This window comes from Hypomesus transpacificus, chromosome 22 (assembly GCF_021917145.1).
Source record: "Hypomesus transpacificus isolate Combined female chromosome 22, fHypTra1, whole genome shotgun sequence".
NCBI classification, from domain to species: domain Eukaryota; kingdom Metazoa; phylum Chordata; class Actinopteri; order Osmeriformes; family Osmeridae; genus Hypomesus; species Hypomesus transpacificus.
The window spans coordinates 11,444,720-11,458,510 of NC_061081.1; the positions used below are offsets into that span (position 1 = coordinate 11,444,720).

The window sequence follows — 13,791 nt, forward strand, 5'->3', positions numbered from 1 at the left end:
TTAAACATTCCAAGTAATCATTAACTTTTAAATTTACAGGCACTTTCAACTACTGGTTGCACCATCTGCAATATTGCACCAACTGTTACCCCACTTGTCTTTGGGTTAATATAGGTCCAGGTTATCACGTGTATTAGAGGCTTGGAATACTGTATTTTATGTCATTTTGTACATTTAAGTTTATATTTTGGCTTATCATAAGTTAATTTATGTTGAGTACTTATGTTATATGCCAGGTTGCTTTGAGTTGTCCTAAATTTCAGTGCCCAGTCTGACTGTTGTTCTGTGCATCTGACAATAAAATACTTTGTTGATAGGGTTAAGCTAACCCTAACCCATCTCTATTCAATATAGAATTTGATAGGAACTTAAGATGTGTAAACATTTATTGAAATTCACCTGCTACATATTTCACAAATCACAGCTGCTTTTAGGCTAATCAGTGTTAATCAGTGAGGAGGTTCTGAAATGCTCCATTTGAGAAATAAGCTGCAAGAGCAAAAAAGTGGGGAAATGTGGACAAAAAGGAAATCATGGTCTATCAGTTTGACCCTCCTTGAAGAGGGTAACAAGAAATCATGGTCTTTCAGTTTGACCCTCCTTGAAGAGGGTAACAAGAAGCTTGGATGTGGCTTTGCAGGAAGGTTTCTGGATCCGACTGCAAAATCCACCATGGGGCTCAGGATAAATGAGGATATCCCCTGTTTCACAAGGTTTGAGATGTTTTCTACTCGACACCATACTCATGCTACACCATACAAGGGCCCGAGACTGTTTAGCCTTCGGTCAGAACAGAAGAGACGGAGGCCAGGTTGTTGGGTGTCACTGAAAAATAGTACATTTTATTGGTGAAGTTGATCCTGGCAGTTCAGTTGTTTGCCTGCTCCACCACGGTGGTCTTTTCGCTGACGTAGATCCCGTCTAGAAACTTCCTGATGTCCTTCTTCTTGACGGTGGTGGCCTGCTGGATGAGGGCGGCTGTGGGGAGGACAGGACCAAAGTGAGCAAAACAAGGAGAATTTTCACTAAATATGTGTTATGTATTACTCTTTGCACATTAACATTGAAGCTATAAATGAGTGATGTGGTTAGTAATGTACTCCAGCATTAAGTTGACAAAGCCAAATAAACCCATGCAATAGCCCTCAGATAAGCCTTTTAACTGCAATGTTGACAGTGTTCTAGATATGGTCTACATGGGACAACCTTGCTATGAATTATGATATCATGGATGAACAGAAACACCTCTGAAGGTAAACAATGACAGTGGTATCTCCATGGTGATGTAAACAGAACAGACAGTGGCATCTCCATGGTGATGTAAACAGAAGGCAGTGGTATCGCCATGGTGATGTATACGAAACAAACATTGGTATCTCCATGGCACTCAACCACGACCAACAGACACACAGAAGCAGGTGGCTCCCCCTGCTGGTGGGGGGAGGCTGAAGGGCTAACCTCTACAGGAGGTTACTGGTCCAATGGCACTACCGTTCCCTTCTCAGACACATAAATACCATCCAAGAACTTTCTGATATCCTTATTTTTGACTGTGGTGGCCTGCTGGATGAGAGCGGCTGGAACAGAGAGTACACACGCCGGCCGGTGAGCAACAGGCCCTCTACACACAGGGGTCACAGGGTTAAAGGTCTGGGGAGGTCAAACATTTGAGGAGGAAAGGGAAACTGGGGGGTGGTGGGGATGAGGATATGAGGTGGGTGGTGAGGATGAGGATATGAGACTCAGGAAGGTAGTATGTATGTATAGTACATATGATGGAGGACACAAGTGAGGTAGAGGGTTTGTTTTAAACGGGGAAAGGGCATGGCTGACGTCAACACGTTGAAGAAAAGCCCAGCCAGGGGTCGCTATGGGAGGCTGACCAACAACAACAAACCACAGTAGTCTACTGTGGGTCCTGGGCTAGCATGGGGACAGTTCTGGTACCACTGGGCTAGCATGGGGACAGCTCTGGTACCACTGGGCTAGCACGAAGACAGCTCTGGTACCTCTGGGCTAGCACGAAGACAGCTCTGGTACCTCTGGGCTAGCACGGGGACAGCTCTGGTACCTCTGGGCTAGCACGGGGACAGCTCTGGTACCTCTGGGCTAGCATGGGGACAGCTCTGGTACCTCTGGGCTAGCATGGGGACAGCTCTGGTACCTCTGGGCTAGCACGGGGACAGCTCTGGTACCTCTGGGCTAGCACGAGGACAGCTCTGGTACCTCTGGGCTAACATGGGGACAGCTCTGGTACCTCTGGGCTAGCACGAGAACAGCTCTGGTACCACTGGGCTAGCACGAGAACAGCTCTGGAACCACTGAGCTAGCACGAGAACAGCTCTGGTACCACTGGGCTAGCACGGGAACAGCTCTGGTACCTCTGGGCTAGCATGAGGACAGCTCTGGTACCACTGGGCTAGCACGGGAACAGCTCTGGTACCACTGGGCTAGCACGAGGACAGCTCTGGTACCACTGGGCTAGCACGAAGACAGCTCTGGTACCACTGGGCTAGCACAAGGACAGCTCTGGTACCACTGGAATAGCACGAAGACAGCTCTGGTACCACTGGGCTAGCACGAGGACAGCTCTGGTACCACTGGGCTAGCACGAAGACAGCTCTGGTACCACTGGGCTAGCACAAGGACAGCTCTGGTACCGCTGGGCTAGCACGAAGACAGCTCTGGTACCACTGGGCTAGCACGAAGACAGCTCTGGTACCACTGGGCTAGCACGAGGACAGCTCTGGTACCACTGGGGTTCCTGGGCTAGCATGAGAGAAGGTATTGGGAGGTGACTGAGAAGAACGTGGACCTGGATGTGATGTAGTGGAGCGCGTCTGTCCGACAGAGGCTGGATGGGAGTCAGGTGGCTGAGCGGTTAGGGAATCGGGCTAGTAATAAAGTTCGATTCCCAGCCGTGCCCAATGATGTGTCTTTGGGCAAGGCACTTCACCCTACTTGCCTTGGGGAATGTCCCTGTACTTACTGTAAGTCACTCTGGATTAGAGCGTCTGCTAAATGACAAAATGTAAATGGATGAGTGTAGCTGATGCAGGAGCAGCAGTGTAGGACTCACCCGAGTTAGACACCAGCTCGATGTCGTTTCCTTCCAGCACCAGCTCGTCCTTCTGGGCAGCTGAGACTGTGCAGGCCACGCCTGGAGGGAGGAGGGACAGCTATCAGCATGGGTCTCTCACACAGGCACAACATGCCTCGCTCACCAGGGTTTGTACAGATACTGTATGATGAAATTCCAGTACTTTCAAGGACTTTTCAAGCACTATTTTGAGAGTTTAAGGACTACAATCAGACATCTCATTTATCAAACATATATCCTTATTAAAGCTACATATGTTATTCAATCAAGAGCAGCTAGTGATTTTCTATTTTTCTTTTGTTCTTTGAGTAACATTAATGAGACGGACAGCAGTGGGTTTATTAGAGGGCTGTCTCTAAGACCTGACGCACATGTCGCAGATCTGACACAAGTCCAGTTCTTCCAGCTCTTCACCTTCATTTAAGACTTTAAAACCCATTAAAGATAGCTTGTCAAAATGGTCATTTTGACAATATTCTGTTTCGTCCTTAAGTAGGCCTAATCAATACGGTACTGGCGTGCACTGGCTGAGAAGAAGCAGCTTTTCTCAGTGTTTGAGTCTAGTGTTTGTGCAAAGAATGCCGCTTCAGACAGCGCTTCTTCAGAACCGAATGGATTTCAATTTAGGCTCTTATCGTGCTTGAAAAACACTTAAATTAATTGAGAACCTGATCATATGCTATAACGCAAAACAAAGAATGCCAGAAAAAACGGATGGCGCTCTAATTAAATTAGCAGGAGGGGGATGGGCTGAGGCGTTAATTTTTAGCTAAAATACTATTTATATTTGTTTTTTATGAACACTTCTAAATTACTTTGTAAATTCGTATATATTGTCTTTAAATAATTCAAGCACTTTAAGTACCTCACATGCGCACACACACCTGGAGGGGATCTGAAGGCGTGTGTAGGTAGAAGGTGTGTTGCAGCTCACCTGACATAATGCAGACTGGAGGGTGTGCTTGTGTGTAGCTAGGTGTGTTGCAGCTCACCTGGCCTATTACAGACTGGAGAGTGTGTGTGTGTAGCTAGTTGAGCGCGTGTGGGGCTCACCTGGCCTCACGCAGACTGGAGGGTGTGTGTGTGTGTGTGGCAAGAAGGCGTGTATGGGTTGTAGCTCACCTGCCCTCATGCGGACCCTGCGGATGTACTTCTCTCCCAGGAAGTTCCTGATCTCCACCAGGGCTCCGCCCTCCTGCATCACAACATTGATGGGGAAGTGGGCGTACACAGAGCGCATCTTGTAACGGAAACCCTGGAGACGAAAGGAAACAAGCCGCTCAGACATCCTCCTCCTGCTCATCACAACAAACACTTAACCCAGCCAAACCACTAATACTGAACACAAGTTAGGAGCAGTGGTCAGGGAGTCACTCACCATGGTGACACCCTTGATCATGTTCTGTACGTGGCTGCAGATGGTTCTGACGGTGGCCAGCTCCTTCCTGTTGCCCCACCACTTATCCACACGTAGCTGTGGACAGAAGACACACTCAGCCCCCTCATCCACCACTATCCAGCCCCCTCATCCACCACTATCCAGCCCCCTCATCCACCACTATCCAGTCCCCTCATCCACCACTATCCAGCCCCCTCATCCACCACTATCCAGCCCCCTCATCCACCACTATCCAGCCCCCTCATCCACCACTATTCAGCCCCCTCATCCACCACTATCCAGCCCCCTCATCCACCACTATCCAGCCCCCTCATCCACCACTATCCAGCCCCCTCATCCACCACTATCCAGCCCCCTCATCCACCACTATCCAGCCCCCTCATCCACCACTATCCAGCACCCTCATCCACCACTATCCAGTCCCCTCATCCACCACTATCCAGTCCCCTCATCCACTGAGAAGCCAGCGGGCTGATCCAACACATGGCTTTTAATGTCAAACACTACAGCATTCCTGAGCATGACCCCCCACTCACCTTCTTCTGCTTCTTGCCCAGCAGACTGAGCTCCAAGTTGATGTGGTTGAACTCCCTGCGGAGGGTCCCACGGGGGCCCTTGACAATCACCGTCCGGCCCTTCAGCCTCACCTCGACTGTAACACGGAGCAAGGAAGTTACACCCTCTGATTACGGCAAGTTGAAGGTTGATAACGAGCCTCTTTGGAAGCAGGGACCTGGGCAACATAATGGGGTTTAGGGGGCTTACCGTTGTCGGGGATGTCGACAGTCTGGTTGCTGAGAATGGTCTTCATTCTGCAAACGGATGAGGTTAAAGTTAGCCATATTGATATTGCCGTTTGTGTCGATAGATGCAACGTATTAATAATCCCCGAGGAGAAGCCGACATTGAACCAAAACCGGCTAGCGACATGGCTGGGATCATGGACATGTAGCTTCGTAACCTGAACAACTACGCGCAACCACAGTTATTGGTCAATGTTCAAATGAACCGGTATCAACTTTAAGGTTGATTAGCATTAGTCTTGTTTAGCAGCCAAATCTACGAGGGGGACAGCACTGCCATAAATTAATAGAACAATTGATCATATCTGCAATACCTCTACAATTCAAAACCAGACAGCAGAATAACTACGCGAAGTAACTGCATTAACTCATTAATCACACTTTTGCAATGGATAATTAAGTAGGCTACAACGGGGCCAAGGCCTATAAACGGATTGATGGTGTCGGTGGCAAAACACCTTCGTAATTATGTAATCTGGATGTTTTTTGATTAAATTCAAAATACATAAATCACATATCCAAACCACGAAATTATAAATGTAAACGTAATGTACGTGCAACATAGAAATGATCAGATGAACATAGATTTTAAAAGCCCAAGATCGAGTCCATGTTTTCTTACCTCGCCGGTAGTAGAGGAAAGGGAGAAGGAAGGACGTAATCACGTTATTGTAGCAGTCGTGCGTGCTTACGTCACCACCCGTGACCTGTTTAGACATTTCATGGATTAGTTTTAACTATGATAAACATATGTTTTATTTGAGCCATTTTGAGTTGCTGCTTGAGTATCATGACATCAGATTTACACCAGAACTTTGTTCACGACATTTCAGAAGTATAATTTATTTCAGGCACATAGCCGAACGTTATCTTTCAGTCTGTGAGTTTGTGTCGGACCAAAGTCTTCACCAGACAACTGACGTAGCATACAGCCGTCTGCTTGTCGGGCGCTAATGTCATGGCTCTGGTCAAACAAGGTTGTTTTGTAGCGGGTCGTTTATCCAGCAATCACCTGTGGCTGAATACTAAATGCAATCCACATGTAAGTACGCTATTTCATTATAATTTGTGTACGATGTTTAGATCTTTAGATAGATCGCTAAACTTCACAGTTACCTGCTAGCCAAGCACGAATGTTGCTAGCCCAGCTAGAGCTAGCTAATGCGTTACTAGCTAGCTTGATCTATGGTCACGGGCCTTGAGTTAAAGTTAATTACGTAGAAATGTATGAGGACATTGCACCATTGCAGCAGTTAACTATCAGAGTTGAGTTGTTCTGAAATTACAGCAATAAACGTTGTTACCAGTTAGCTTCTCGGTTTCAGTCCTTCTAGTCTACTATTCATCGACTTGGACAGTGTGTTGAACTTGACTGTCTCCCTGCAAGGTGTATTATTCTAGTAGCAGTTTGACAACAGCCGCCAAGTCGTCTCCGACACGGTCCGACAGGAAGAAGGAGTTGTTGGTGGACGATGGACCTGACCTACAGGACTTCATCTCTGGCGAGCTGTCGGAGAAGAGCAAGTGGGAGGAATACAGAGGCACTCTGAAGAGAGAAAAAGGAGAGAGGTGGGTGGGGCTCTGAAATAAAAGTAATCACTTTCTTGTTTACATGGTAAATGAAGCCTGAGAATATTGGTAGCTTCTGTCCAGCAGTGGTCGAGGATGCGAGTGAGTACGGGGAGTTATGCTCTAATGTTAACTTTCTGGTGGAGGGCAGAAGGGATTCATAAACTACCAGATATGAATTTAACCCTAACCCAACACACTTTACTGTCATGTGTAATGTGTTGTTAGGTCACTATGGAACATTTTAACACACTATAGTCACTCGTTAACACACTATTATGGATTCTCCATAGTGTCTTAAAGATGCTGTAAAGTAGAATTGAAAATGAGTTCTAAGTTCATCACATTTACATTTGTGCATTTAGCAGACGCTTTTATCCAAAGCAACTTCCAAGAGAGAGTTTTACAAAAGAGCATAGGTCACTCATCATACCAACGAAGTAGTCCCAAACATTGCAAGCAGCCAAAACATGAAGCATACATTGTGAAAAAACGAAACAAGTGCCAAAGGGAAGACCCATAAGAGCATGCAGTTATGCAAGTTACAAATTAAAACAACATGAACCCCAAAAAGTGCAAGACTGTACCTGTAGAAGAACAATCAACAGGACAATATTTTACAGCGAGTACAAGAGTTAACTTCGTTATAACTAACCTACAAGAGCAACAAGTCACTCAATACACAATCACACCACAGAAGAATGTGTTGTTAACTACACATCCAAATTCTAATGAAAAAAAACACAGATAAGTATGTTAAATTAGGCTTTGAAATCCTAAGAAAATCAGCAGTCTTCTCTGCTTGAGACTGGGGGGGCATGTTGCCTGAAGGAGCTGAAGCTCCTTCCCCTCTAATTTATTGAATTTAGCAACAACAGCAACACAATTTAAATCAATTGCAGACCTACCGGCAGTCTCTGAGTGTTTTATGTGTTAATTACTTTGTCTTTGCATCGTACCAGCTGAGTAACAGAAGGCAATCGTCTGTGATCTGACGTAGATAGGTCGCTGTGACGTAGATAGGTTGGGTTTTTGCCCCGCCTATACAAAACCCGAGCTGAAAACGTGAGAAAAACTGTTAATCGGTCTAACTCCACATTTCAGTGCGACAAAGTTTTTGCGCTTGGCAAACGCTTTCAGGAACTAATTTCACATGTATATAATGTACTGGATGTCATGGAATTAGCTTTACAGCATCTTTAAAATGAAGTGTCTGTGTGTGTGTCTGTGTAGGCTGAGACTTCCTCCATGGCTGAAGACTGAGATTCCCATTGGGAAGAACTTTAATAAACTGAAGAACACACTGAGAGACCTGAACCTGCACACTGTGAGCCACCATCGTGTTGTCATCCTTTCAGATGATCCCTGTCACATGTGGTTATGTAGCACATGTGACATCACCACCACATGTGGTTATGTAGCACATGTGACATCACCACCACATGTGGTTATGTAGCACATGTGACATCACCACCACATGTGGTTATGTAGCACATGTGACATCACCACCACATGTGGTTATGTAGCACGTGTGACATCACCACCGCATGTGTTTATGTAGCACGTGTGACATTACCACCACATGTGGTTATGTAGCACGTGTGACATCACCACGGCATGTGTGTGTTTCCTGCCCAGGTGTGTGAGGAGGCCAGGTGTCCCAACATCGGGGAGTGCTGGGGAGGGGGAGAGTACGCCACGGCAACGGCCACCATCATGGTGAGTCTGGCTGCACACCCTGTCTCTGTAGCAACACCCTGTTTCCATAGCAACGCCCTGTCTCCGTAGCACTTGAGGAAGGGGTGGGTGCCCGCTTATCTCTTAAGGTTAGGATATGTACAGTCGTGGTCATAAGGTTAAGGTTAGGATATGTACAGTCGTGGTCATAAGGTTAAGGTTAGGATATGTACAGTCGTGGTCGTACGGTTAAGGTTAGGATATGTACAGTCGTGGTCGTAAGGTTAAGGTTAGGATATGTACAGTCGTGGTCGTAAGGTTAGGATATGTACAGTCGTGGTCGTAAGGTTAGGATATGTACAGTCGTGGTCGTAAGGTTAAGGTTAGGATATGTACAGTCGTGGTCATAAGGTCAAGGTTAGGATATGTACAGTCGTGGTCGTAAGGTCAAGGTTAGGATATGTACAGTCGTGGTCATAAGGATAAGGTTAGGATATGTACAGTTGTGGCCATAAGTTTTGGCAATGACAAATGTTGTGTTTTGCAAAGTTTGCTGGTTCAGTATTTGAGGAAAATGTTTTCACTACTGTTGGGCCATTATCGGCGTTAACGTGAGACTCTTATTGGGCGATAAAAAAAATATTGCCGTTAATCTATTCTCAAAGTTGGGTTGGGAGCTGGGTCTATACAACGCAAGCTATGATGACTTTCACCTTGATATTTTAGCGCGGATGTATACCTAGCCGAATTGCACTGTAGGGGGCGAGAACGAGTCTTCGAACCTGTGTGTATGCCTTGTGTATGAAATTATCACATCAAACGTGACGTGCTAACATGGATGCAGCTATGAAGCCACCTGGTTTGCTTCAGGGAAAATGTATTTTTAAGAAGCTTCCCAATGGAAACCTCGACAAGACTAAGGTTGTTTGCACCTTCTGCGATGCGGAATTAGTTTACTGTAGGAGTTCTTCCAGTCTCAAATACCACCCAAACGCAAAGCATCCCTTAGCTAATGCGGAAGAGCACCGGGCCAAGCCCTGATGTAGCGCAGGGGAAGAGTCCTCGTCAAACTACTATGTTTGAGTGCAACCGAGGCAAGCCCGTCAGCACAGCTCTATCAGCCAAGCTAACTAATCTGATAAACACAAGTACATTTTATTGAACATAATTTATTTTCATCACCCATTATCATAGTAGAACAGCTTTCTCAAGCAGTTTGTGATGCATTTTGGAAACAGGAGATGAGCCCCTGGTCTAATGCGCCACCTGGCTTGAGAAACCTGTTCTCAAAGACTTACTTTTAGTCATTATTTGGGTAGCACACATTCTGAATGCCTTCGGCGGAATTCAAATGAGCCATATTAATCTACAGTAACGCCAAGATTACAGTGAGATTAATCTAGATTTAAAAAATAATCTATGCCCACCACTAGTTTTAACGTTTCTACAGAATACTGGAATCACAATAAGGCATATTTCATATTTCTATAAGCTTTTTTGGGGCAAAAATCATCAACCCTCTTTTACAGCAGTCAATCTTTAGACCTCTGCTGTAAAGCAATTCCAATAAATGTAGTTGATCCCTGTCACGAAACGATTGAGCGCAGTGACAAGGAGTGATATGCGGCTAATATTAACCAATGGAAAAGGAGTTAGTGTAACATTAACCCTTGTTCCGCAGTTGATGGGGGACACGTGCACGAGAGGCTGCCGGTTCTGCTCTGTGAAGACCGCCCGTCAGCCGCCGCCTCTGGACCCTGAAGAACCGTCCAACACAGCGGCCGCCATCGCTGCCTGGGGGCTAGACTACGTGGTGCTGACCTCCGTGGACAGAGACGGTACCATGACCTTTAACCCTGACCATCGCTGACGGTACCATGACCTTTAACCCTGACCTTAAATCCTAACCATCGCTGCCTGGGTGCTGGACTTTGTGGAGCTGACCTCCATGTACAGAGATGGTACCATGACCTTTAACCCTGACCATCGTTGCCTGGGGGCTGGACTACGTGGTGCTGATCTCTGTGGATAGAGACTGTACAATGACCTTTAACCCTGACCTTTAACCTTGACCATCGCTGACGGTACCATGACCTTTAACCCTAACCATTATTATTTCCTTGCAGTGGCTGGAATGGCAGGAGTGAGGAGAATATAAAGAACGACTTCTCCAAGTAGATTAGAATACAGACTGCATTTCTACCAACCATTTTAATTACATATGGTGTTTAGACATCTCACAGCGACATTGTTTTTCAAATTGATGGAAATAGAATACATTTGAACTGTCATCAGTCCTGACAGACTGTTGGACCCAGTAAGAGTATGAGCTAGGGTCAGCTCTGACCCCTGACTGACCCCTGACCTCCTGCTTCCTGTTCAGACCTGTCAGACGGAGGGGCAGATCACATCGCCAAGACTGTGTCCAGCCTTAAGAAGAGGTAAACGTCCTCAAACCAGAAATCATTTAAATAATAGATTAGATAAATAATCTATAAACAAAGTAAATCATGTGTTGTAAAAACGTAGACGTGGTGAGGTCCATACTTGTATCTCACGCCAGCATTATGGGACTTTTAAGACCAAAACATTTACCCCAAATTAAATGTGTATTAAGGAACTCTCGGATACTGGTGGAATGTCTGACCCCTGATTTCCGTGGCGACCTGATGGCGGTGGAGAAGGTCGCCCAATCAGGGCTGGACGTGTATGCCCACAACGTGGAGACAGTCCGCGAGCTGCAGAGGTAAGCCTGTAATCTGAATCAGGGTTAGGGTTAGTCATGATTAAAAACAGGTGTATTGGAAGAAGTAAATGTCGATAATATACAGGGCAGGGGGGCCCGAGGGCCGGAGAACCGGAGAAAGGCTCAACCCTGGTCAGCCCCAGGCTGCTCTAACCCCTGACCCACTGCGTCCACACAGCCCCAGGGTTGCAGTGGGAGACATAGAACCAGGATGTGATTTACCTCTTTTGACTTTCTTTTTTACTTCCGTGCTGATCTGGCTTCGGTGTAGGTACCAACTCTGACCAGCAGGGGGTGCAGGGGAGCCATGTTCCTCACTGTTCCATGTTTCTATTAAAATCAAATTCAGGAACAATGTGGGTTAGTTTAGCCTGTTTATTTAATATTAATGACCTTTGACCCCAGGCAGGTGCGTGACCCCCGAGCAAACATGGACCAATCGCTGAGCGTCCTGAGGCATGCTAAAGCAGCCATGCCCCGCGGCCTCACCAAGACCTCCATCATGCTGGGGCTGGGAGAGACTGACCTGCAGATACACAACACACTCACAGGTACACACACACACACACACACACACACACACACCCTCACACACCAAGACCTCCATCACGCTGGAGCTGGGAGAGACTGACCTGCAGATACACAACACACTCACAGGTACACACACACACACACACACACACCCTCACACACCAAGACCTCCATCACGCTGGAGCTGGGAGAGACTGACCTGCAGATACACAACACACTCACAGGTACACACACACCCTCACACACACACACACACACACACCAAGACCTCCATCACGCTGGAGCTGGGAGAGATGATGTTGTGTGATGTTGCCATGGCATTGATGTTACATTTACATTTAGTCATGTTGCCATTGTGGAGGATGTTGACATTGTGTTGTTATGGTTACAGAGCTGAGGGAGGCAGGAGTGGACTGTCTGACACTGGGACAATACATGCAGCCCACCAGACGCCACCTGAAGGTTACACACACACACACACTCGGGGACAATACATGGAGCCCAACAGACACTACTTAAGTTCTACACATATAAACACTTAACTCAGTTGTGTGTAGGTGGAGGAGTATGTGACTCCTGAGAAGTTTGCCCACTGGGAGGCGGTGGGCACGGAGCTGGGGTTCCTCTACACGGCCAGTGGACCCCTCGTCAGATCCTCCTACAAAGCAGGTAGGAAACAACTACAGCAGCACAGGGTTAGCAAGCTAGAAACTACAGAAGCACAGGGTTAGCAAGCTAGAAACTACAGAAGCACAGGGTTAGCAAGCTAGAAACTACAGAAGCACAGGGTTAGCAAGCTAGAAAGTACAGAAGCACAGGGTTAGCAAGCTAGAAAGTACAGAAGCACAGGGTTAGCAAGCTAGAAACTACAGAAGCACAGCGTTAGCAAGCTAGAAACTACAGAAGCACAGGGTTAACAAGCTAGAAACCACAGCAACACAGGGTTAGCAAGCTAGAAACTCTATTTACCATGTGTTTACGTCCTCCCTCCAGGTGAGTTCTTCTTGAAGAACCTGCTGGAGAGAACTGAAGCAGCAACCAAGTAGAAGCACATCGCCCCCTGCTGGTCATGCTGCTCGTCCTCCCTGCTTCCTCCTCTCTTCTCCCTCCTGTTTCTCCTCTCTTCTGTCTTCCCTTCTTCTTCCCTCCTGTCCTAGGGTCAGGGGTTAGGGTTAGCCCTAGCCCTAGATTAGTCTCTCATCTCCACTTTACAGAAATCAAGATAAACCACATAAACATGTTCAAGTATGTATATTATTATAATATATCAACTGAAGGATCTTCATCATATAATTTACATTATATAGTTTCTTTTTATTCCACCTAGAGCCTTAGTTCTGGAGGACAGGATGTTGGGACCAGTCTCAGGGATTCTAGTCATGATCTTTGAGGTCATGGAGGGTCCAAATATGAAAACTGGCCCCAAAGCACTGAGGATTTATTGAGGTTAGATGGGTTATGCTACAATAGAGAGGTGTATGAGAGCTACCTTTTGAGAGATAATTCTTGAGAGATAATGTTGGAGACAATGTTTGACCTGTTTTTAGAAGACTTAGCAGGTGAAACTGGCAAAGGTTTATCTGAATTTTGTGTAAATGTATACATGCTTTATGTATCAATAGTATATAAAAACTACTTACAAAACTATATTTTCCGTATCATTATTAAATGTTGGGGTTAGGCTAACCCTATATGGATCTACTTTGAAACAGATAGGTTAGGCTAACTCAATATCAGGCATGCAAACAGGTCAGGGGTAGAAGAAAATGAATTACATTTTAAAGTTAGACGCAGCACTGTAGTGTACTTTAAGAGGCTAGATCTATGTAGAATCTGTGCTCTTGTAAATAATGTCATGTTATTTTAACCAGCCTGATTGGCTGTTAGGTTGAGGCATTAGGAGTGATGATTGGTTCCAGAGTCGGTTGTAAAGTTGCGAAGCATGGATACAATTCTGTGTTGGCCA

At 46.1% G+C, this 13,791-nt stretch overlaps 2 protein-coding genes across 3 annotated transcripts; one reads left to right on the forward strand and one right to left on the reverse strand.

Moving 5' to 3' along the window:
• Nucleotides 1-815: 815 nt before the first annotated feature.
• rpl9 (ribosomal protein L9) lies at nt 816-5,973 on the reverse strand. Of its 2 annotated transcripts, XM_047044998.1 has the most exons (8): nt 5,925-5,973; nt 5,265-5,311; nt 5,036-5,151; nt 4,479-4,574; nt 4,223-4,355; nt 3,080-3,160; nt 1,459-1,577; nt 816-978 (listed from the first exon to the last, which is right to left on the reverse strand). In XM_047044998.1, exons 2-7 carry the CDS (start codon nt 5,308-5,310, stop codon nt 1,471-1,473), a joined length of 579 nt encoding a protein of 192 aa, XP_046900954.1. In that variant the 5' UTR covers nt 5,311; nt 5,925-5,973; the 3' UTR covers nt 816-978; nt 1,459-1,470. The 2 variants fall into 2 exon arrangements, with proteins under 2 accessions (XP_046900954.1, XP_046900953.1); XM_047044997.1 differs by lacking the exon at nt 1,459-1,577 and having other exon boundaries at nt 5,925-5,972.
• lias (lipoic acid synthetase) lies at nt 5,965-13,469 on the forward strand. Its single transcript, XM_047044996.1, has 11 exons — nt 5,965-6,344; nt 6,690-6,871; nt 8,105-8,198; nt 8,510-8,590; nt 10,230-10,386; nt 10,932-10,989; nt 11,166-11,294; nt 11,700-11,845; nt 12,217-12,287; nt 12,383-12,494; nt 12,819-13,469. Exons 1-11 carry the CDS (start codon nt 6,261-6,263, stop codon nt 12,869-12,871), a joined length of 1,167 nt encoding a protein of 388 aa, XP_046900952.1. The 5' UTR covers nt 5,965-6,260; the 3' UTR covers nt 12,872-13,469.
• Nucleotides 13,470-13,791: the final 322 nt, after the last annotated feature.

Bases quoted from the DNA above. Each gene is read 5' to 3' on its own strand.
- rpl9 (XM_047044997.1), bottom strand. From the start codon at position 5,310: ATGAAGACCATTCTCAGCAACCAGACTGTCGACATCCCCGACAACG. The intron at 5,152-5,264 runs GTAAGCCCCCTA...TCCGTGTTACAG, and splicing joins TGTCGACATCCCCGACAACG to TCGAGGTGAGGCTGAAGGGC. The intron at 3,161-4,222 runs GTGAGCTACAAC...TCCTCCCTCCAG, and splicing joins CAGGGTCCGCATGAGGGCAG to GCGTGGCCTGCACAGTCTCA.
- lias (XM_047044996.1), top strand. From the start codon at position 6,261: ATGGCTCTGGTCAAACAAGGTTGTTTTGTAGCGGGTCGTTTATCCAGC. The intron at 6,872-8,104 runs GTGGGTGGGGCT...GTGTCTGTGTAG, and splicing joins AAGAGAGAAAAAGGAGAGAG to GCTGAGACTTCCTCCATGGC. The intron at 11,295-11,699 runs GTAAGCCTGTAA...CTTTGACCCCAG, and splicing joins ACAGTCCGCGAGCTGCAGAG to GCAGGTGCGTGACCCCCGAG.